General features: G+C 45.0%; 1 protein-coding gene across 1 annotated transcript in view; it reads left to right on the top strand.

Annotated features, from left to right (window-relative positions):
• RAB7B (RAB7B, member RAS oncogene family) overlaps positions 1-20,736 on the top strand; it is a 29,602-nt gene extending 8,866 nt beyond the window's left edge. The window contains exons 2-6 of the mRNA XM_032219044.1: positions 1,676-1,737; positions 5,745-5,871; positions 7,314-7,529; positions 15,012-15,137; positions 20,525-20,736. Coding sequence (XP_032074935.1) covers positions 1,685-1,737; positions 5,745-5,871; positions 7,314-7,529; positions 15,012-15,137; positions 20,525-20,605 — 603 coding nt within the window. The 5' untranslated portion in view covers positions 1,676-1,684 and the 3' untranslated portion in view covers positions 20,606-20,736. The remainder of the gene's footprint in view (positions 1-1,675; positions 1,738-5,744; positions 5,872-7,313; positions 7,530-15,011; positions 15,138-20,524) is intronic.
• Positions 20,737-24,740: the final 4,004 nt, after the last annotated feature.

The raw sequence follows: 24,740 nt of genomic DNA, 5'->3' as shown, positions 1-24,740 counted from the left end.
AAGAGGAGAGAGAAGGGAGGAGAGAGAAAGTGACAGAAGAATGGAAAAGAAAGAGAGAAAGAGAAAGAGGATGAGAGAGGCAGAGAAGAGAGGAAGAGGAAAGAGGAAGAGAGAACATCTCATTTCAACCCTGAGGTGCAAATATTCTCTTTGATTGGTAATTTGTACATTTACTATCCAATACTCTCATTCCTCCTTAAGTTCATCAAGAATTTCCTTCTTTTTATTGAATTTATCACAATACCTTGAGAACAACTTTTTCAGCATAGCTTTACAGCTATTTAAAATATATAGAAATTTAGGTCACGTTTTCAGAACATTAGTCTACTATTTATAAGTCACTAAGTCAAAGAAACAGAATTCAGAAAGTTGGCTTCCCTTTTTGTAATTGCCTATTGCCTGCTTAACTTTTTACCTACATTTTTGATAACTGATATTCACTGTTGACCCAAGAAGCCCATCGTAGAAAGAAACCCTCCATATGAACTTTGTTTGGTTTCCATGGAATGAAGTTTGGTCTTTTTCTCAACCATACAGTAGCATATTCTTTCTAAGGAGGATATAATCAAGATGGTCCATAATTGCCTATCAATCTAACAGTATAGCAATTGACAACCTCTTTATATTTCAACTCTAACTCTTTCAGTCTTAAAGGTTTGGGGAGGAGAAATCCAAAAATTCTTTTAAAGAGGAAAAAAATGCTTGCACAATTGCACCCATGGAGACATGTATATATGCACAACACACAGAGAAACAAACTTAACAAAGTGCTAAGTCTGCCCACCAACACTCTCTCTCTCTCTCTCTCTCTCTCTCTCTCTCTCTCTCTCTCGAAGTGCTAAGTCTGCCCACCAACACTCTCACTGGCATCTAGGCCAGACGAGAGGGACTGCAGAGGGTCTCCTAGAGTCTAGGGCAGCGAGTCATTCGATGGGAAAGTTGCCTCTTGGAAGGAATGACCCGAATTGGCTTCCGCTTTCGATCTGCCGCCCAAAGACCGAACAGAGAAGCAAAGAGGCAGGAGAGATGAAGCAGGAGAGATGAAACGGGAGCCAATCTGGTCATTCCTTCCAAAAGGCAACTTTCCCATCGAATGACTCGCCCTAGACTCGAGGAGATCCTCTGCAGTCCCTCTCATCTAGCCGGGATGCCAGCGAGAGTGTTGGGCTGAAGGAAGGAGGAATACTCTCTCTCTCTCTCTCTCTCTCTCTCTCTCTCTCTCTCTCTCCCTCCCCCCCCCTCCCTCCCTCTCTGGCAAATCTGAGCAGCTGCTGCTGGGAGCCCGCTCCATGCCTTCTCCCAACCCCCCACACCCCTTCTCTGAGCTACTTACTTTCTGCCTTGTGGACCTAGAACTGATTGTTGTCTCCAGGCTGGCTCTCCTCTCCTATTATGGTGGAAGGCGTCTCACAAAAACCACTGCGCGGCAGTTGGGAACTGCTGCGCGGTGTTTTGTTGCAACGTGCGCGGCCGCGCAGCTTAGAGGGAGGAGTGGTCTTATCCAAAACCAAACATTCTTTTTCTGATGTAAAACAAAGTAAATAAGTAAAACAGTAAGATACCTGGGATTTAATGCTTACCGCTGCTATACTATATGTGTTTCTGGATGGATTTCTGTCATTTTGATGATTTGAGATACAAAATAATAGTTTCTCTCCTCCTTTTTGCATTGTAGGTCCCATTCATGGGTCCAAGTAAAAGAGTGGATTTGAAAATCGTAATCATTGGAGCTTTGGGGTAAGCATATTTTTAAAATCTTTAACATTTCTCTCTCTTATCCCGAACCTTCATTTTATTCTCACAATAAGTTTGTGAAATAGATTAAGGAGACAGAAAATGAGAAAATGGAGACTGGCTGAAAGTCACAGAGCTTACCTGTCCCTTCTGACTTTGGGTTTCTAGTGACTCTCCCTGAAGTGTTTTTTTGTTTATGTAATTTTGATGGCTTCTCATCTCACAGCAGTGATTTCTAACTAGCAGTGACAAACAATAATCCATGATACTCAACTGGAATAATACACCCCAGTCATCAAACCATGCCAACAGCATAACTCACCGAATCTCCTGGCCCAAGTATCAGTCTTCAGAGCCTCACGAGAGATAACAGAGTCTGGATCTCCAGAGGGATGTTGTTCCACACAAAAAGAATGACTCCAATAAGATGACATTGTTGAATAGAGAGGACCTGGAGCATGTCCTCTCTGAGAGTACTTAGTGGAGCAATGTAAAGAGTAAGGAAGATGACTTGGACAGAGATATGCAAAATCCATTGCTAAGGCAACAAAGGATTAAATATATTTTAAGTCCACAGCAGGCAGATAGTATTCTTTTATGATAATATGCTTCTGCAGCTCAGATACTGCCTTATTCCTACTGCAAATAGGAGAAGGAGGTACTACATAATCAGAGTGTATCTATCCACTAGGTAGACCAGGACAAGTAATCAAATCCACAGGAAGGTTAAAACTATTTTTACTGGTTGTAATAGAATCTTGCAAGTTTAGAACAAGTTGAGATAATGGTGTAATTTTTTCTGACATTGGAAAGAGGAAAGAAATATTTCCATTAGAAATGAAAGCAGATTCACATACTGAATTGTGTAAAGTTAGAGTGGGAGAAGAGGAACTTTTGTGGTTTTAAATTTCAGGCATTTGTGATCAGAATGGAAAAAAAACATGGAATTCCAGCTTGAATATGCTACATAATGTTCACTAGCAAATCTTTATTCATTACTTCTGTCCTGGCTATTTTTTTTCCACCTAGAGGGAATTTTTTTCTCTGAAGAAAGCAGAAGGGGTAAATTTTAAAGAATAGGCAGGTTTAATTTAATTAAACCTGCCTATTTAATTCCATATACTTATTAGTGGACTGCCTGTTTAGTGGACTGCCTATTAGTGGACTGCCTGTTTAATTCCATACACTTATTAGTGGATAAGCCTTATTTGTAAGTTCTCTGTTCCTTGTTATTGATGAACCATAAACATACATTTGGGGAAAATGTGTACTTTAAAAAAAATATTTTTCACATTTCTGAACTGTCCCTCTTCCTCAGAGAGAGACTGGGTGGTGTACAATGAAATGTTAAAATACAATTAATTTTTAATTAAATAGTGCATATACTCTTAGAAATGGAATTTCATGTCCATGAATATTTAAAATACTACTTCAATTCTTGGAATTCCCTCTTTCAAAGATAATGTATAAAAACTGTGCAATATTTTTTTTTAAGGATTGATGATAGATATGTGAAACATAACTGACAGTACATCATAAAATGTTCAATTTCTTTTTTACAAAAGACCCTAATTTTTTTTTAAACCACCATAAATAAAGTCAAGGAAAATTATGGATGTGACAAATGACTTTTGTGATTCAATAAAGGTGCTCTTTAAGAAACCGTCACTATCCGGATATATCAGTTTAGAAAAAGGTCCTTTGACATATAACCATTGTAGTTAACTTATTTTTAAAAAGATCAAAGTACAAAGATGAATGTTCGATGGATTTATTATCAGTTACTCCAAAAGAAAATGGAATTTCTACTTGCTGACGTTAAAAGAAATATTACACTACAACTATCCACTTTGAGCTACTAGTATGACCAGATCGAGTTAGTAATTTGTTAGTGATACGCTAGAGATCAGATAAATAACAAAGCAGGCAAACCGAAAATTTGGTTTTTTTTTAAAGTTGTAGTTACTACTGTACAGTAATTGCTATTTTCTTCCAAATAAACAATCCATAGGATTATTTTGTGAATTACATTTTATATCAATACTTGCAAATATATGCTATACAAGATTCACTTGTATAGCATATACAAGTGAATGGATGGAATCATGTCTTTGATGGAATCATGTCTTTGAAATAAATATTTGAATCTCCAAGTTCATTGTTGAAACTGGATTGCTACAATTTTAAATGGGTTTTGAGTTATTCCCACAACCACCACCCCAACAAACTGTTATGGCTGGGTTTTTTTATGTTTTCTAAACTGCTGTGAGTGTGCATTGATTTAGTGATATATATGTAGCCAAAAATTAAAAACATTTATTAGTAAGTACTGTATACTATTTTTTTCTGAAGAAATGATCACTAAAAGTCCACATAGACTTGCTGACAGATAATCATTACATTATAGTCTTAGTACGTAGCTTTTCTTCTTATTCCCCCCACCCCCCAACAATAACCTTGTTGTGAGAGAGGGCTGAAAGCGTGCTTGGCCTAGAGTCACCCAACAAACCTCTGACTGAGATGGGCTAGAACAAAGCTGTCCCCATTTGTAGTCCAGCACTTTCACCATTATGCCACACCAGTTCTCATTGTACCATTTGTCATATAATATTTTGAGCATCCATATTTTTTTTCTGAAGCTGGGAGTTGCAAGGGAAGAAAATTTGCTGTCCCTGATCTAGTGAGAATTATTGTGTTCAATTGAGTTTACATTTCTTTTAAACTGTTTGCATATTGATTAGAGATGTTCCATTGTCTACTCATTGGCTTCCAGATGAAGCAATTAGAATATGTCAGAGTAAATATATTAAACGGATGTTGTATAAAAAATTCATACAGCACAATAAGCAGAAATCAGGGGACAAAGCAAAGAATATAAATGGTGTTCTGGAAAAAATAAGAAAATGCCTACTTACAAAAATTACAATAAAGTTTAAGAACAGATTGCAGTCCAAATATATAATTAAAATGGCAACTAGTTGTTTTTGTTGGCCAGCACCAGTCAGATAGGTTATACTGAACACCTTAACTTAACCACAGCAGGTGAAGAATCTAATACAATACAATACAATACACTACAATACAATAGCAGAGTTGGAAGGGACCTTGGAGGTCTTCTAGTCCAACCCCTGCCTAGGCAGGAAACTACTTGGATAATAATACTTGCTATTCAGATCCTGGATCATCAAACAAACAAATCTGAATTATAGCGCCATTATAGTACATAGCGTGAAATGTCCAGATCGTTCTATTTTAAACACAAAAAAATACATATCTTCTATAAATTATATAAAAACCTAGTGAGGAGATGATCTTATGTTTGTTGCTTCCAGAACAGATATAAAAGCAATGGACACAGGGTCTGAGACGAAGCTATATTGGTCAACTAAATTATATAAAGACTATAACTAAATAGTTCTAACATGTCTATGGGCTTACTTTAGTATAGGCCCATGATAGCAAACCTATGGCTTGGGTGCCATGTCGGCCAGCACGTACAGCCTTGCCTTATTTGTCTTTCGAGTTTCTGGCGTGCATGAGCTTGAGACGATCAGCTGTCCTTCGTACATGTGGCAGTGCCGAAAACCAGTGTGTACATGCGCGCTGGCCAGCTGATTGTCGGGTGTGCATGTGTGCCAGAAGCTGGATCTGTCCTTTCCTATCTGTTCGGCTTTTCTGGAGCACGATCCTTTCACGTACATGGCAGTGCTGAAAACCGGCCTGCGCATGTGTGCCAGCCGCTGATTGTAGGCACCCAGAAGTTTGGCTTTTCCAGAGTGCAGTCCCGATGACCGTGCATGCGTTACATTTCCACGCAACCTTTTCAGCACTTTAAAAGGTTTGCCATCACTAGTATAGGCAATAACTGATTAGTATTAGAATTAGTCTTCGATTAGGATACTCTAATTTCATTAGTTCAAGTGAAACAGAACATTAATGGATAATCTTTAAAAAGTTCGAATCCAAACTTCCTGAAATGAAATTTGCATGTGTTTCTTTTTTCATTCAAGTGTAGGAAAAACCTCTCTTCTCCATCAGTATATTCACAAGAGATTTTATGAAGACTATCGCAGCACCCTGGGAGCTAGTGTTTTGTCCAAAGTTATGGAAGTAGACCACACACCACTGAAATTGCAGGTGACAAAAGTTTTAATGTCTCAGATTTCTTATTCCATGGTTAGCAAATATTTATAGCTCAGTCAAATATACTGCAAAGAAAGGACAGATATTGTGAAATATTTTCATATGTTTATATTACTGTTGACAGCAAATTTCCAAGAGAGACCAGAGTTTATGATATTTTAGGAAGAAAATCATGTTAGTCTAAGGTGGCAAAAAAAAATCAGGAGGAGTCTGGTAGCTGACATCTAATGAAGTGAGCTGTAACTTTCACAATTACATGCTTTTTAATAAAATTTGTTAGAAAAGAAACTATCAGACTCCTTCAGAGCTTAAGGATATCACTTTGTAATTCATCTCTGACTAAAATGCTGACTTTGTTAATGACTGTGTTTTCACATAGTCACCTTTAAAGCATAGGATGTTCCAATGGCATTTTGGTTTTCCTTTGAGAAGGAGAATCACTTTCCTATATGTCATTGACCTATTGGGAGAGGAGGTAGGAGTTCAACAGTATAGCACTGTCTTTTGCTATCTGAGCGGGCACCATTTCCTTACTATTTCTTAATTGACAACACCACATCAAAGTCAATATTCATATTTCATATAAATAATTAAACCTTAATTATTGTCACCTGCTCATTCATTCACACTCTGTTTTCCTTCCTTGAAGTATGTGGCATGGCCACATGGTTCAGAGGTTTCCTTCAATAACAAACAAGGGAGGCTTTGCTTGTGTTATGCAGTGTGCCTCACAGATAGCTCCTTGTTTGACTGTCTTTTTTGCTTAATATTAGGAAGGAGACTTTATAAAGCAAGGCATTCACTTCCGGTACCCTTTGACTTAATATGAATGCTTTTGAGACGCACATTAGCCCCACTAGCAATAGCAATAACACTTAGACTTATATACCACTTTACAGCACTTTGCACTGCTTTACAGCCGTCTCTAAGCGGTTTACAGAGTCAGCATATTGCCCCCAACAATTTGGGTCCTCATTTCACCCACCTTGGAAGGATGGAAGGTTGAATCAACCTTGAGCCTGGTGAGTTTTGAACTGCCAAATTGCAGTAGGCTGGCAGTCAGCAGAAGTAGCCTGCAGTACTACACTCTAACCACTGCACCACCGTGGCTCATTACTAGAATGGTATTCCAAGGGCTAGTTTGCATTCTGATATGTAGGGATTTTGAAAATATCACTCCCCACTATAAGATCCATTTTGGGAACAGGTAAATATATTCTGGTAGTCATGTAGTGAGTGCGCTTATCACATACTTCAGACTTCCAAATATGGACATCCAAAAGTTTCCTATCTCTGCTGCAATGGTTACTGTACTGATGTTAATGCAGAAAGACGTCTTGTAGATGGAGGGATAAAATATAAATATGATTGAATTGTAGAATAGTAATGTTTTGGAGACTGCAAATGCTAATGCTTATATGTTCCTCCTCCTTTAGATTTGGGACACTGGAGGCCAGGAACGATTCCGGTCTATTGTGTCCACTTTCTACAAAGGTTCGGATGGTTGCATGCTGGCTTTTGATGTCACAGATATGGATTCTTTCGAGACCTTGGATGTTTGGAGGAAAGATTTTCTTCAGAAAGTCAACTCTACAGAGCAAGGCTTCCCAATGGTTGTGCTGGGGAACAAAATTGATCTGAAAGATCGACAAGTAAGAGCTGGAAGTAGAAATAGGGGTGGAAATTGAATATAGAGCTCTCCAATCAGGATCTGAGAACAAATTTTGAATTTGTTCTCAGACAATAAATATAAAAACTAACATTTTTGTACTCAAAGAATTCTTTGCATCTTTACCATGTTTTATAGGATTTTGCCATCTCCAGCTATTGAATATTGAAACTGAACTGTGTTTGTGCACAAGCCGTGCATTTCTGTGCAGTCCTTTTCCAGAGTGGGAGGAGGGAGTGGTCACGTGTGGGTTTTATCTTAGCCTGATTGGTCCAAGACTGAGAGCAAAGTTATAAATACTGGTGCCTGTCCACTCCTGGCCCAGATTCTCTCAGTCTGGTGCAAGTACTGTTAGATAGGTGTTTAGGTAGGAATTTCCCCCCCCTTGTTTAGTCCTTTTGTGATCTGGTTTCCATTTGGCTAATTGGGCACTTTAAAAATTTCAAACTTCCAAATTGTTACTGCTGCCGCCCCAAGGGACAGATCTCTGCCTCGGGCGGCTGGGGGAGGGCCCTGTGGGGCGTTTTGGTCTCCCCCCGTGGGCCAGGAGCCTCAGCCCTATTCCCGGGAGCGCGGGGGTGCCAGCTCCGGTCTTCAGCTGCTTCCCAAGCAGCTCTCTGTGCAGCAGCGGCGGCAGGAGCGGCTTCGGTGCCACGTGGAGCGCGCGAGCCGCCCGCATCACAGCTGATCGGCTCAGGCGGCTGTGGGGGCTGTGCGGGGGTGAGGAGAGCGTGCCTAAGCGCCGCGTGGCTCTCCCCGATCCGATTCAGCGCGGCGCTGGCTCCTGGAAGCCCGGCTGAGCCGCTGGTGTCTTTGCTGGCTTTTTCGCCCACGCGCGGGGTTGAGGCGGCCATTTTGGTGGTCGCCACGTGCGCGAGGCCTACTTTGGCCTACCTTGGGGGTGAGGCCTTACACGAGGCTTTGGGCCTGAGTTTCCCCACAGACCCATAGGCCCTGGTTCCAGTGGGACTTCGAGGCCTGTGTTCCAGCCCCTTCGTCGGACATGTGAGTTGGCTATGGACGAGGGGGCGGAGATTCCCCAGGGTCAGGTGGTGGGCCCAACTGGGGGTGAGGAGGCCCTGGATCAGGAGGTGGGGCGGGGGGCTCCCCCCAGGGATCCTTGGGCACCAGGCACCCCTCTAGGTCATCCACTAGGGAGGAGGCCAGGCGGCATAGGGCGCTGGAAAAGACCTTTGCGATGGCGGAGAGGCAGGCCCTGTCGGCAAGGCCTTCTTCCCGGGACAGATCCAGGTCTAGGTCTCCCCTTGGGCCTGTATCCAGCAGATCTTCCCCTAGGGGGTTTAGCCCGGCTTCTTCCTCAAGTTCCCCTGGCAGGTCTCGGGCCTACTCCAGGAGGAGGCGTTCTCCATCCCCTGTAGGTGATCCCCTGGAGGGTACGTCCAGGGGCCCCTGTTCCTCCCAAAGGTTGGCTCCCCAGGGGCCTGGTTCTGTTTATGGGGATGTGGAGGATCTGGATAATCTTCCTGAAGGAATTAAAAGACTTATTTCTGCAGCCATTACACGGGGCATTGCCCAGCGAGACAAGGGCTCCCTCTCTTCTAAGCATGGGGGGCTAGGCAGGGTTCAGTATCGAGCTTCCTCTCCTTCCATGGTCAGTGAGGCTTTGTTCTTGGGGGGGGGAGATTCCCCAAGAGATGGGCTTCTCGGATGATGAGAATACAGCCCTTTCTGATGAGCCTTCTTCCAAGGGCCTCTTTGTGCCAGCCATGTTTAAAATTCTCTTGGACAAGGCACGGCAGACCACTAAGGTTGGGACCGGGGACCCTTCAGTGCCCCCCCCTAGGAATCCTGACATGGCCATGTTTTCTGCCATGGCCACCAACAAGGAGGAGATCCCTGCTCCTCCCCTGTTTTTGGAGGTTTTGACTGACCAGTGGGCTCGCCCCTCCAACTTCTCAGCTCCTGGCAGTAATGACCGCCGGCACTATAATGTAGAACAGACCTTTGCTCAGGCCATTCAGCTGCCTGCCATTGACACCCCGGTGGCCACCCTAGTCTCCTCCTCCCCGGTGGTGTCGGGCGACGCGGCAGATAAGATGAAGCCGGAAGATAAGCGTGCAGAGCTTACCTTGCGTAAGAATTTTAACGCCACGGCGTGGGCTCTTAAGTCTGCGGCCTCACCTTCCTACTTTAACCGTGCCACTGTCATGTGGCTTAAGAAGCTTCAGGAGCGCATCCCTATCCAGGACGACCGGATCCACCTGGATCTGTTTAAGATCATGGCGGCCTGCCAGTTCTCGGCTGATGCGACCCTGGATACGGTCAAGTTTGCCTCCAGTGCCTTAGCCACCTCTGTCACTTCCCGTAGGCTTCTTTGGTTGTGCCACTGGCAGATGGACAACAAGGTGAAATGGGATTTGGCGGCCGCCCCCTTTAAAGGGCCCAATCTTTTTGGGGAGGCCCTTACCCCCATTCTGGTAGAGGATAAGGACAAAAAGAAGGTCCTTCCTTCCACGGCTAAGAAGGCCGAGGCTAAGTCACGTCCTTTCCGTAGGCAACGGTATAGGGCTTCTGATTATGGCTATAACCAACGCTTTTCTTCCTTCCCTGCTGATAGACAATTCTCCGGACAGTCCTTTCAGGACAGGAATCGCTTCCAGGGCCAGGCTCGGCAGCCCTTTCGTGGAGGAGGCGGCCGACCCTACCGCAGAGGGAAGTGACTCGAACCCGAGTCATCCCATCGGCGGCCACCTCTCCCTCTATGCGGATCGGTGGGACGAGATCACGTCGGACGCCTGGGTCCGAGCCACGGTTCGTCACGGGCTCAGGTTAGAATTTCTCTCCACTCCTCCAAACCTCTTCCAGTCGTTCCCTCTGTCTTGGAGTCGGGAGCGCCGCCACCTGATGGTTCAGGCGATCGCCCACCTCCTCAAAATTTGGGCGGTGGAGGCGGTTCCCTTAGGGGAACGAGGCCTGGGCCACTACTCCAATCTCTTCGTGGTTCCGAAGAGCATGGGGGGCTGGAGGGCAATTCTAGACCTCAAGCGCCTGAACAAGTTCCTGGTGTACAGGCGCTTCAAAATGTCATCCCTCAAGTCTATCCTTCAGGGCAATCAGAAAAAGGGGACTTTCTGGCCTCCGTGGACCTCATGGAGGCCTATCTTCACATTCCCATCCTGCCCGCTCATCGCCGGTTCTTGAGGTTCTCTCATGGGTCCCGCCACTTCCAGTACAGGGCTCTTCCCTTCGGCCTGGCCTTGGCCCCGCGGACCTTCACAAAGGTTCTGGCTGCTCTGGCGGCTCATCTGCGGTCTGTGCCGGTTCGTATCCAATGCTATCTAGACGACGTCTTGGTTCAGGCGGGGTCCCTTCATCAGGCCGTCTCGGATCTTCGGCTCACTATCCGGAGCCTTCAAGGCCTGGGGTTTTTGGTGAACTTCGCCAAGAGTCATATTTCTCCCTCCACCCGCATTCTGCATCTGGGGACAGTCATAGATTCCAGGTTGGGGGTGGTGCGTCTGTCTCAGGAACGGCAGGTCAGCCTCTGTCGTCTGGCAGAGAGCGTTCACGCAAGGCGGTCCACTTCCAGCCTCTCTCTGTCACAGTTACTGGGCAAGATGGTCTCTTGCATCGGGATTGTTCCGTGGGCCAGGCTTCATCTCCTGCCCCTTCAGTGGGAACTCATCCCCTTTCAGAGGTGACGCCTGAGCAATTCTCTTCAGACTCCCGGCGGGGGTCTGCGCCTCTCTGGCGTGGTGGCTCTCCCCGGCCATTCAGCAGGGCCGTTGCTTCTGGGAGCCGGACAGGGTGACCGTCGCCACGATGCAAGTCTGTTTGGGTGGGGGGCCCTGGTGGGCCCCCGGATGGTGCAGGGCACGTGGACGGCCTCGGACCTCCGCCACAACATAAATTGGCTGGAGCTGAAGGCTGCGCGACTGGCTCTGCGTCACTTCAGGTCCTCGGTGGAGGGGCATCATGTGCTCCTCCTGACGGACAATGTTGCCACCAAGGCACACATCAATCGTCAAGGTGGGACCCACTCGCGGGCACTCTGGCTGGAAGCTCTGCGGCTGGGGTCCTGGGCGGAAAGACACCTGCAGTCCCTGGTGTCGGAGCACATCTCGGGACTCTCTAACATCCAAGTGGATTGGCTCAGTCGTGTGACTCTGGACAACGGCGAGTGGCAACTCCACCCGTCGCTGTTGCGGAAGATTGCCAAAGGTTCGGGTCTCCTCTGGTGGACCTGTTTGCGTCTCCCGAGAACTCCCAGCTTCCATGGTTCTTCACCCATTTCCAGTCCAGGTCGGCGGAGGGCACGGACGCCCTCAGGAGCCGGTGGCCCCCAGGCCTTCTCTATGCCTTCCCTCCCATTCCCCTCATCCCGGGAACCATCAGGAAGGGGGTGGCGGAAGGGCCCTTGGTCATTCTGGTGGCCCCATTTTGGCCCAGGAGGCCCTGGTTCGCAGACTTGGTACAGCTGTCGGTGGCTCCCCCGTGGAGGATTCCGCAGGGGGAGGTGGTCTTGCTGCAGGGGGCTCTGGTGCTAAGGAGCTAAGGTGGCGCAGTGGTTAAATGCAGCACTGCAGGCTACTTCAGCTGACTGCAGTTCAGCAGTTCGGCTGTTCAAATCCCACCAGGCTCAAGGTTGACTCAGCCTTCCATCCTTCCGAGGTAGGTAAAATGAGGACCCGGATTGTTGTTGGGGGCAATATGCTGACTCTGTAAACCGCTTAGAGAGGGCTGAAAGCCCTATGAAGCGGTATATAAGTCTAACTTGCTATTGCTATTGCTCTGGTTCACCCGGAGCCTCAGTGGCTCCAGCTGACTGCGTGGCTCTTGAACGGCGGCTTCTGAGGGAGTCTCATCTGTCCTCCGGGGTCATTCACACCATCGAGGCGGCTCGGCGTCTGTCGACGACCCGCATTTATAACTCCACCTGGGCGGCGTTCGTCCGATGGTGCTCTCCTAGGGGCATTTCTCCCGATAGGGCCACCATTCCCAACGTCTTGGATTTCCTTCAGAAAGGTCTTGAGGACGGGCTTTCGCAGAACACCTTGCGTCGCCAGGTGGCGGCGCTGTCTTCGGTCCTGGTGGGGGGGTCTTCTTCCCTTTCCCAGTTACCTCTGATCAAGCTTTTCCTGAAAGGGGCGGCCAATCTCAGGCCTCCCCCCGTTCACAGGTTCCCCACGTGGGATCTTCCCCTCAGGGCATTGACAGGAGCCCCGTTTGAGCCCCTTCGCTCAGTTCACTTAGGCTTCTTGTCGCTGAAAGTGGCATTCCTGGTGGTGATTACATCCGCCCGACGTATTTCTGAGCTAAGCGCCCTGTCCTCCAGGGATGACCTCTGTCACTTTCATCAGGATAGGGTGGTCCTTCGCCTTGACCCGGCCTTCGTCCCGAAGGTAAATACTCCTTTTCACAGGGCCCAGGAGATCGTCCTGCCCGACTTTTGCTCGGGCCCTTCCAATGACAGGGAGCGTCTCTGGCATCGACTAGATGTCCGCCGCACTCTGCGGATCTACCTCCGGCGGACCAGTGAGGTCCGTAGGTCGGAGGCCCTGTTTATCTCCTTCCAGCCAGGGTCACTGGGGTCGAGGGTGTCTTCGGCCACCATTGGCCGTTGGCTGCGTCAGGCCATCGTGGAGGCTTACACGGCCTCGGGTCGTATGGCCACGTCGGGGATCATGGCTCATTCTACCAGGAGTGCCGCGACCACGGCGGCGTGGGCCACGAGGGCCCCATTTGAGGACATCTGTCGTGCGGCCACTTGGGCTTCCCCGACATCTTTCATCCTGCATTATCGTCTGGATGCTTTCGCGTCTGCGGACGTGTCCTTCGGTCGGAGAGTTTTGCAGGGGGTGGCGGCTGAGGCTCCCCTTCGGCCCTAGTGGTTCTTACTCTCCCTCCCTGGGTATGTCCCACACGTGACCACTCCCTCCTCCCACTCTGGAAAAAGGACGTTGGTCTTACCTGAACGTCTCTTCGGAGGGGAGGAGGGAGTGGTCACTACCCGCCCTGAGTTCTGTTGTTTGGGGCCAAGGGGAGGGCCCGGGCGTTCCCGGGGTTTGTTGTGTTGTTGTTTTTGTTGTTTCAGTTGTACCGTTCATCTTCGAGAATCTGGGCCAGGAGTGGACAGGCACCAGTATTTATAACTTTGCTCTCAGTCTTGGACCAATCAGGCTAAGATAAAACCCACACGTGACCACTCCCTCCTCCCCTCCGAAAAGAGACATTCAGGTAAGACCAACGTCCTTTTTGTTAGATATCTACTCAAAAGGGATAGGATCTTGTTGAGTCTGAGTCTGGTCTCTGAATAATGCAAGAAATCTTGCAGAATGTCTTCTGAATAAGTCTGAGCTTACTAAAGTATAATTGTTCCTTATGTTTAAATGAAAAATGCCTTTCTACTAGATTGAGATCTGCATTAAAACAGATTTGTGTACCATGTAGTCTTTGTCCATGGGCTTGTCTTCTCCAAGCAAATCAAGGATCTCTGAGGCTTCAAGAATATATTTGTTTAACCATTATATAAAACTAGTGCAGCTCAAAATAACTTTATTATTGTTTATGTATTATATTATAATTTATTGCGTACCACAATATATCATTTTTTTGCCATTTACTATTGCTTTAGCTCAGAGGCCCCCAGCCATTTGGGCATCAGGGATTAGTTCTGTGGAGAGAGGTTTTCCGTGAATTCCCCATTCTGTGGATGGGGTTTTGCTTGTTTACGTGGCCTGGTTGTTGGCATGATACAGCCCAGTGCCAGTCCATGGACTGGGGGTTGGGGATCATTGGTTTAGCTGGTATTGGCCTTCATAAGCATCGAGTTCAAAGAACCTAGTATATTGTAATGTATTGGCATAATGCAGGTAGTCCTCAACTTATGATCACAATTGAGCCCAAAATTTCTGTTGCTAAACAAGACAGTTAAGTGAATTTTGCCCCAATTTACAGACTTTCTTGCCACAGTTGTTAAGTGAATCATTGCATTTGTTAAGTTAGTAATCCAGCTGTTAAGTAAATCTGGCTTCTCCATTGATGTTGCTTGTCAGAAGATTGCTAAAGGTGATCATGTGGTCCCAATACACTGCAACCATCATAAATACAAGCCGGTTGACAAGTGTCCGAATTTTGATCATGTGATAATGTGGATGCTGCAATGGTCCTAAGTGTGAAAAAAAGACATGTCACTTTTTTCAGTGCCATTGTAACCTCAGTCACTAAATGCAAGGTTGTAAATCGAGGACTAACTGTGCATAGCCAAGCAGTGTGGCCTTTTACAATTGACAGATGGAAATTTTGTCAGTGTACATATTTTCTAAGTGCAGTTCAGGATTCATGATGTTACGTTATATATTTAATGTTATTTATTATTAATATTCCATTATTTGGGGATGACAAATATAAATAACATTTTCATTGCATTCATTTCATTCATTCTTGAAAGAAACAAATTTCCATGTAATATTATATTTAGAACATCTAATCTCATTTTTTTTAGGTGTCCAAAGAGGTGGCTTTGTCCTGGTGCAAGGAGAAGGATATAGCATATTTTGAAGTTAGTGCTAAAAATGATATTAATGTGGTGCAAGCTTTTGAGACCCTGACAAGGCAAGCACTATCAAGAGTAAGTAGCAAATTGCTTATAAGAAATAGAAAATCTGTTCTCTTTTGAACAACAAAGAAATGCCTGCAATTCAGAAAAACAGTTCATCCATTGCAGACTGTAATCTTCAAATAAGTATATGCTGTATAAATATGGAATGATCTAATTTGCTTTCTTCCAACAAACCTCTGAAGATCACAAAAGGAAAAGGTTGAGAAAGGGAAGACTGATACAACTGTGTAAACCCTCATGTCTTTGCAAATGCTAACCAAGATTAGTGAGACTGTCATTTTTAAATCATTATCTAAAGGGAGATGTAATAACTAAAATGAATTTTAAGATGGCCTAAAGGTTGTACATTGATTTTCTTATCTCAGCAGTCCCCAATCTTTCTGGCTCTGCAGAACAGCAGCAGAGGGGATGGTTTTGCACGCACACACACACAAATCCACAAATCTAGCCGTACAACACCTACTTTCCCTGGAAAATGAACAGCATTTCTGCATTGTCTTCCTTTATTTGATGTCTTCCAGATAGATGGGTGTTGAGGATTCATAAAATCCTCCACTTACGACCGGGAGGCCAGCAACAGTCTAGGCTGCGCCCTGATTGGCTGAGGCACAGCATAGCTGTTGCTAGCCAGCCGAGCCAATCTGATTGGCCAGGGTACTGCGTCAGCAGTTGCTAGACGCTACCCGGCCTCCCATTGGTTCCCCCTGTTAAACGAAGCTAGTATAAATACCTTGGCGCGGAATTGTTACTTTTGAATCGCTGTCAGCTCCTGCTTCTTCAATAAATCTGTTCTTGGTTGAAGTCCTGGCTCTCGCGTCGTTCCTGCCTCGATCCTTTAAACTGGCGACGAGGATGGGATTCAGCGATTCCTGAAGCAGAGCCTAGGACGGAGCAAGAAGAGATTCAGCCATAGCCGCTCAAGCCGCGTCAGACCGTCGGTGCGACGAACCTCTGAATTTTTTTCTTCTCAACGCTCCCCGACTACACTCTCTCGAGTCTACCGATCTGAACTGAACTGAACTGAACATGGCATCCGCCTTGCCGCCCTTCGCACCCTTCGGATCCGCTGGTGAAACCTGGGAAGGTTTCATGGAGTGATTCAAATGCTATTTAATAGCATCTAAGAACCACAACCAACCGGAAGAGGAAAAATGCAGCTTCTTTTTGAGTTGCTGCGGGGCCGCAATGTTCGCATCCACCGGGGCTTTAGCCGCCCCGCGGCCTGTATACCAGCTCAGCTGGGACACGCTAATGTCCCGGCTGAAGAACCACTACGCCCCAGTGCCCTCCCGCATCGCTCGCCGCTTCGCGTTCCGCCGGTGCGTTCAGAAGCCGGCAGAAAGCATCAGCCAATTTCTGGAGTTGCTCCGCGTAACGGCGGCCCAGTGTGACTTCCAGAATTTGGATGAAAATTTGGTCGAGCAATTTGTGTGCGGGCTGAAGGACATTAACTTGCGGAGCTGCCTCCTGCGACACCCTGACATCACGATGCAGCAGGCTGTGGAATCTGCCAGAGCAGCCGAGCTCTCTGAGCAGTCCACGGCCGATATGCAACGCCTGCAGCTCTCCATGCCACCACCTCCTACGCTGCCTGGGTGCCCTCCGCCTTCCGCGCAAGCCTGCCTTGTGGATGAACTGGTGCCACCTGAAGACCCCTGCTCTGAAGTGGTTGGCCAGCTCCGGGCGCAGCCTTGGCGCCCTCCACCGCCTTCTCCAGCTGGCCCTGCCACGACCGGGTGTGTGGGTTGCGGTGGTCGCCATGCCTGCACGGCTTGCCCCTTCAAGGGCACAGTCTGTCGCCGTTGCAATAAGAAGGGCCACATTGCCCAGGTCTTTGCCGTGCCTCTCTGCCCTCACCATCCTTCTTGCAACAGCCTGCCGCTTCCCAACCGCAGCCGCGCCGCCAACCACCGCGGCCTGCTAGGTGGGCTGAAGATTGTCACACCGTCTACCAGCCAGAGATCGTTGGTGAAACGGTCAACCAAGCGTCCACCGGAGCCCGGAAGGTTTCTGCCTCACTCCAGCTGGAAGGTCAGCTTTGCCGAATGGAGGTGGACTCTGGCTCCCTGATATCCCGCCTGTGTCCCCACATCTCCTGTGCCCAGCTGCAACCTGTGGACACCTCCCTTAGGGACTACCAGGGGACTCTCATTCCCACGCTGGGTTCTTTCCCTATTCGGGTTAACTATGGGGATTTTCACGGCCGTTTGCCTATTCTTATTGTAAAGAACTCCCTGCCTGCTTTACTGGGGCTTGATTGGTTTCCTACCTTGGGGCTGTCTATCAGGGGGATGCATAGGGTGGTTCCCTCCTCTTTGGAGGATGTCCTCTCAGAGTTCTCTGACGTCTTTGACGGCCAGCTGGGTTCTTACAAGGGCACCCCTATCTCCCTCAACCTCGACCCCCAGGTTGTTCCAATTCGGCTTAAGGCTCGCAGGGTGCCTTTTGCCTTGAGGGCTAAGGTTGATGCTGAGCTTGACAAACTTCTGGCGCAGGGTATATTCGAACCCGTTGACCACTCGCGATGGGAGACCCCAATTGTGGCCCCTGTCAATCCACCCCACACCTGCTAAGGTATCAGCCATCAGGAATGCCCCCACTCCCTCCTCCAAGGCGGAGCTGCAGGCATTCCTGGGGCTTTTGAATTTTACGCGCCATTCGTGCCGCATAAGGCATCACTAGTCGAGCCGCTGCATCGGTTGCTTGACCGATCCGCGACCTGGCACTGGGGCAGCCACGAAGCGCATGCGTTTGTGGCTGTCGAAGACACGCTTACATCAGCGGCTGTCTTAGTACAGTATAGTGACAAGCTGCCGCTGACGTTAGCCTGTGACGCCTCCCCCCTATGGTCTGGGGGCGGTCCTGAGCCATGTCCTCCCAAATGGCTCAGAGGCCCCTGTGGCTTTTTACTCCCGGACACTCTCCTCAGCGGAGCGCAACTACAGCCAGATAGACAAGGAGGCTCTGGCTGCAGTGTCTGGGGTTAAAAAGTTTCACGACTATTTGTATGGTCGGCACTTTACTCTTGTCACTGACCATAAGCCGCTCCTTGGGCTTTTGGCTGGCGACAAGCCGACCCCCCCACCATCCTCTCTCCCAAGGTCCTACCCCTCCGATAACTGCAGGCGAACTGCGAAGATCAGGGCGGGTCCGGCACCGCCCCGCCTACCTAGATGACTACACATGTTCCAATCAGGGGCATGCGCTCTAAGCCGGGGGGAAGGGATGTTGAGGATTCATAAAATCCTCCACTTACGACCGGGAGGCCAGCAAGAGTCTAGGCTGCGCCCTGATTGGCTGAGGCGCAGCATAGCCTGTTGCTAGCCAGCCGAGCCAACCTGATTGGCCAGGCTACTGCGTCAGCAGTTGCTAGATGCTACCCGGCCTCCCATTGGTTCCCCCTGTTAAACGAAGCTAGTATAAATACCTTGGTGCGGAATTGTTACTTTTGAATTGCTGTCAGCTCCTGCTTCTTCAATAAATCTGTTCTTGATTGAAGTCCTGGCTCTCGCGTCGTTCCTACCTCGATCCTTTAAAATGGGGACTTTCATTCCCAGAATTCCCAGCTATAAAGACTGAGCTATCTGGAAAGGATCAGGCTGAGAAAGAAAAAATAAACAGATAGATGGGGAAGTTCAAAGTCTGGACTGGTGCTGATGCAGTTGATATTTACTTACGTATTTTTGGCGTATAAGATGCACCTTTTTCACTCAAAAAAGAGGCTGAAAATCTGGGTGCATCTTATATACTGAATACAGCATTTTTGGCCTCCTGAAACCCCGCCCCCTTTGCAAAAATGGCCGTGCATAGCCTTTAGAAGGCTTCCAGAGTGCTCCTGGGGGCTGGGGAAGGCAAAAATGAATACAAAAACAGGTCGCTTTTTGCCCACCAGCTCTCAGGACCACTGTATAAGCCTTCTAAAGGCTATGCGTGCCCTTTTTTTTTTTGAGAAAAAATGGGCCTGTTTTCATGAAAAATGGGCCGTTTCTTGCTCATTCCCCCCCCTGCCTCCAGGAGCACTCTATAAGCCCCCTAAAGGGTATGCATGCCCTTTTTTTTTTTTTTTGACAAAAAATGGGGCATTTTTGGGAGGTCTGCAGAGTGCAAACCCCCCCTTTTTTTTTAAAATTTGCCTCTTCAAAATCTTGGTGCGCTTTATACTTTGGTGTGTCTTATACTCCCAAAAATATGGCAGTTCTGGAGAGAGAACAAGATTATTTCAAAGATTATATTAAACCTCTGTAATTCCATGCTTGCCTACCACTTGGGCAGCCCAGTTACTAACACCCCGAGACCTGGCACCAGGCCGTGGACCAGGGATTGAGGACACCTTCCTTATCTCATACATTTTATGCCAGCTGGCCCTATCAAAAGTTCTATCCAGCATCAAACTTTATAGCATTTTAATGAAGATGTTGTCTGGTTGTGGATTTTACTTCCTTTTTTTCTCCTCCTGACCAAGTAAAAGCCATCTGTTTTGCTTCATGAAACATGATGGATGAAGAAACTCTGTTTGACCACAAGGGGTTGCTGTTTGCTCACATTGCTATATGCAGAAATGGAAAGCTTTTCCTTCCACAGTCTGGCTTTTTTCTTTGACAAATCACATGATTAGGTGATTTTATAAAAGCAGAAATCTATGACCAAAAGTTGCAGTGGGTAAGAAGGCTTTGATGCTCTTTGAACCATTTCCAAAAAACGTGATATCTTTGATTTTCCTGCAACTAAATGATTTTGTATTGTTAAACAATACACGCCTTTCTGCCTTATGCTTACATTGAGCAGGAATGTTCTAGGACACTTCTAAAATTCAGGAAATGGCACTGAAAAGTTTATCCATTTTTACACATGTAATTTTTTAGTGAAAAAATCGAGTGGTTTTTTTTTCTCTAAGCAATATAAAGTCCCTGGCTTTCAATCTTGCTTAAGAAGTTTAAGGAAGAGCTTTGAACTGAGAAAGAAATCTGCATTTGTGTTCTGTATTTCAGAAAAATATATTGAAAATCCAAGTGACATAATGAACAGGGGATAAAGCTTTTTTTCAATTGGAAGGCTCTTAACAACATCAATTAAAACACGTTGGACAGCCAGCTTTCCCTTAAAATAACCTCACTCATTGTAATAAGAAAAAGAAAATAAAGCAGCAATGGAATCAAAATGGAAGCCGTACATTTTTTAAAAAATTAACATTTTATAAATTCCATGAATGTACCAAGCAGTTGCACAATAAAATCCTCATCTGTCATTCCTCATATATCTATTTCTTAAGGGAGTTCTCTGTCTATACAGTTTTCAAATGATTGGCCAGGTGAATATAATGGTCTTATCTTGCAAAGTAGTTTTTTAGATTTAAATTTTAGATGTTATGTTTTTATGTATTTATATTTTTCTCTTAGTATCAAGGGGTGATTGAAAACTACCTAACCGAATCTATAAAGCTCAGTCCGGAAGATCAGCCCACAACCAAATGTTGCTGACATCCCATTTGGAATGATTGACATTTGGATACAGTCTGAAAGTTGGCACATGGAACAGCTGCTGCTCCTGGGGAATGCTGCCCATCAGGGTAAAAGATGAACTGATATAACAATATTGCCCTCTGGCATCCCAGCAAAGATGAAACAGACTGCTTAACACAGAGACATTTAGGAATCAGCATCAAGCATTGAGAAAATAGTTACCAAGCTGAAAGATTTACGACCATACTGTATCAGTCAGACCTTTCTCAGATGCCACTTTGAAGTTCAGATTTATGTTCCAGTACACTCCATGGAATGACCTGATCTCATATTGAAATTGACTTCTAGATTTTGTCATGTTCTTTTGGTAAAACCATAGTAGATAATATCTGGTCCAGTTTGATGTTTTCTAGATACAGCTTAATTCCCAGATGCGCTGAAGGTGCTAGAGTGAGTTGGGGAAAGCTGATCTACATAGTTCAGGCTCAAGCTACTTAAATTATATTATATTATATATTATATATATTATAATATATATATATAATAATATATATATATATATATATATATATATATATATATATATATATATATATATATATATATATTATAATATATATAATATATTATATATAATATAATATAATTTAGAGTCTAACCCTAACCCCTGGTAAGCCCCAATTATGGGAGGAAGCTAACTGCTTCCATCATCTGTCAATCGGCTCGTCACAAGAGTCCATCACGACAGAAACCCAATATTTTTACTGTTGCCTTTGTTATATTTGTGTTATATATATATAACTAAAGGGAGTTAGTTATATATATAACTAATTTATATATATATAAATAAAGGGAGACTAGTATAGATCTATTTCAAGCTATTTAGCTCTCATCAGCTAGCCATACCCTTACTGGGATTTGAAGGGTATGGCTAGCTGATGAGAGCTAAATAGCTTGAAATAGATCTATACTAGTCTCCCTTTATTTATTTATCAGCACAAATACAACAAAATGTAACAAAAAGGCAACAGTAAAAATATTGGGTTTCTGCCTGGATGGTCTCTTGTGACGAGCCGAAGGACAGAGAATGGAAGTAGTGATCTTCCTCCCATATTTGGGCATACCGGGGGTTGTAATATATATATATATATATATATATATATGTAGGTCTCTAGTTGTTCGGGTTTTCTCCCGCGTAGAATTGGAGATGTCTTGGCGACGTTTCGACGAAGTCACATTCGTCATCTTCAGGCTGCTGCTGACTATTTCAGGTTTGGTGTTTCCAGGAGTAGTGTGGGATCTTGGCTGGCTGTTTGTTCCTTATAACTGCTGGTAGGGGATTAAATTTTAACTGCCAGTAGGGGATTAAGTTTTAACTGCCAGTAGGGGATGAAAACTGATTGAATGGGGGCTTGGGTGTGTCTTGATTAGGTGGAAGTGTGTCCTTATTTGGTGGAGGGGTGTTCTGTTCTGATTGTTTGGGGGGGTTGTGTTTCCTGTGAGGGTGGGAGGGGTTTTGAAGAGGCTGATTGTGCTTTAGCAGTCTGGCTTCTGGTTCTGGGTCGTGCCTCCTCATCAGTTTGTGTTTTTGGTTGTTTTCTTTGTGGATGTTTTTTGGTAGTATTCTGTGTGGCTATTGTGAGTGTTAAAATTTAATCCCCTACCAGCAGTTATAAGGAACAAACAGCCAGCCAAGATCCCACACTACTCCTGGAAACACCAAACCTGAAATAGTCAGCAGCAGCCTGAAGATGACGAATGTGACTTCGTCGAAACGTCGCCAAGACATCTCCAATTCTACGCGGGAGAAAACCCGAACAACTAGAGACCTACATACTAACACCCGCGAAAACCTCAGAAAACATATATATATATATATATATATATATATATATATATATATATATATATATATATATATATATATATATATACACACACACACACACACACACACACACACACACACACGCATGCATATATGCAGTACCTTAGGTATAAGTATAGGTCTCATTCCCACTACACAACAAGTGTCATGTGAGGTATGTTGAATTGAGCAAGAGTAACTTGCTCAAAACCATTCAGTGTACTTACACAGTAAAGAGTTGACTAGAATCTGCATGGGTCCAACATTCAATCCTTAAATCAACCTAATACACAGCTTGGTTTCCCCTCTTGGTTCCTGCCCTTAAAAATGCAATATTAATCTTGATCTTACAGCAGAAATGCAAAACTTTTAATATTTGTTTATTAATATTATACAGAATTGGAAACTAATATCACATAGATACACGATTCTTTTTGCATGGAAACAGAGGCTCTTGAGCAAAGAAAACAAATACTGTAAAACTATAAATGTAGACTCCATTTTCAGGGTCCTTATTTTTGTATAAGTTTAGTGCTTACTTAAGCAGTTTTACAGAGAATTATTTTTAAATATACTAAAGAGAAAAATATTGGAAAAGGGAATTTAGTAGAATCAATTTGTACATGGAAATACATAGTAGAGATTTGAAAAAGGGATTAAAAAATACATTGGATATGTAGTTCATTCTTACCATTGTTCAAAGATTTTTTTACTGAAAAGAATTTCAGTATGTGAATTGTATTTATATGGAATAGATTGAAGCCATTTTCAGAAAAGATGTTCTCACATTGAATTAGTATGGAAATTTGAAGCATAATCAGGCCAATTATTGTCCTGCCAGCTTGCTGTCTGCTTCTTTGTTGGATATATGGTACTTACCAGAAGGAAGAACTCAGGTACTGGGGAAAAATATTTTCTTCCTATAAGAGTTAATGATTCATATGTATGGATCAAGGAACAGGGTAAATTAGCACACGAGATATAGATCAGGTCATGGCTAGCCGGTACAAATATCTGTTCTTTGTTCATATAATGATTGAATGTATCACCTTCTTGTAAACTAAAAGAAGAGACTAGACCCATGTTGGCGAATCTATGGCACGCGTGCGGTGGCACACAGAGCCCTCTCTGTGAGCACGCATGCTGCTCTTCTGATTTCCAGTGTGTACATGCATGCCAGCTGACAGAGCACCTGAAAATGACAAAAAAGGCCATTTTCTGGGTTGTTTCCAGGACTTTTTCGGGCTGTTTTCATACCATTTTTCATACTGTTTTTGGACATTTTTTGGGCTGTTTTATGCCATTTTTAGACTGTTTTTCGGCGGTCCAGTGGAAAAACAAAAAACAGCCTAAAATGGCCCAAAGAACTGCCTAAAATGGTCTTAAAAATGGCCTGAAAATGGCCCCAAAACCAGACCCCAAACCGGCCAAAAACAGGCATGAACACCAGCCAGCTGTTCTTTGGCTTTCCGGGGCTCTGGTGCATGTGCATGCATGCGCATTTCGGTTTGGGCACTCGGTGCTGAAAAGGTTCGCCATCACTGGAGTAGACCAATATTGAAAATATATAGCTCAGCCAGTGCAGACAGCAACCGTAATAAAATTATTAAATTAATTTTTATTGATTTCCATCTTGTCAAAGGACCACATGGAGCCTGAACTGATATCTCATTGCAAATCAGAATGAATTGGGCAGGGAAATATGATCTTGTGAATCTGTTCTATAAATATTTTGTTGACTGTACTACTTGAACACCTTGGAATTCAGGTTTGGCTGGTGAGGACACAGCCAAATCATTTTTGGACATTGTGCTGCCAACTCAATTAAAATTGAATTTAATAAAAAGAGATGTGAAACTACTTACCTGGAAGAAAGTAATCAAATGCACAGCCATAGGATCAGTGTGCCTAGTAGTTTCTGCCTGAATGGATCTTAGAATTTTAATTGCACACACATATTGTGCATGGATTATGGTGTGATTGTGCATGTATGTACATGAACAATATTGATGCAGTCTCAAAATGTGTATTTTGGGACTGTTAATAACCTGTAGGAAATGGCAGTTATTATATTGAGTATTGTATTATACATATTTGTATAATTGATCAATAGGGGAAAAAATCTAACACTTATCAAGAGAAGGGTCCTACAGCAGCGCTGGATTATAGATTTTTTGTTTGGATTCCTACATTTAGCAGAGTATCCTGCCTATACTGAAGCACAAAGTAAAGCTTTCTAGATCAGCTGGGCATCTAGATATCTACAACTTGGTGGGCAACTACAAA

This window comes from Thamnophis elegans, chromosome 5, assembly GCF_009769535.1.
Source record: "Thamnophis elegans isolate rThaEle1 chromosome 5, rThaEle1.pri, whole genome shotgun sequence".
NCBI classification, from domain to species: Eukaryota; Metazoa; Chordata; class Lepidosauria; order Squamata; family Colubridae; genus Thamnophis; species Thamnophis elegans.
This window is presented reverse-complemented; position numbering and strand designations above follow the sequence as displayed.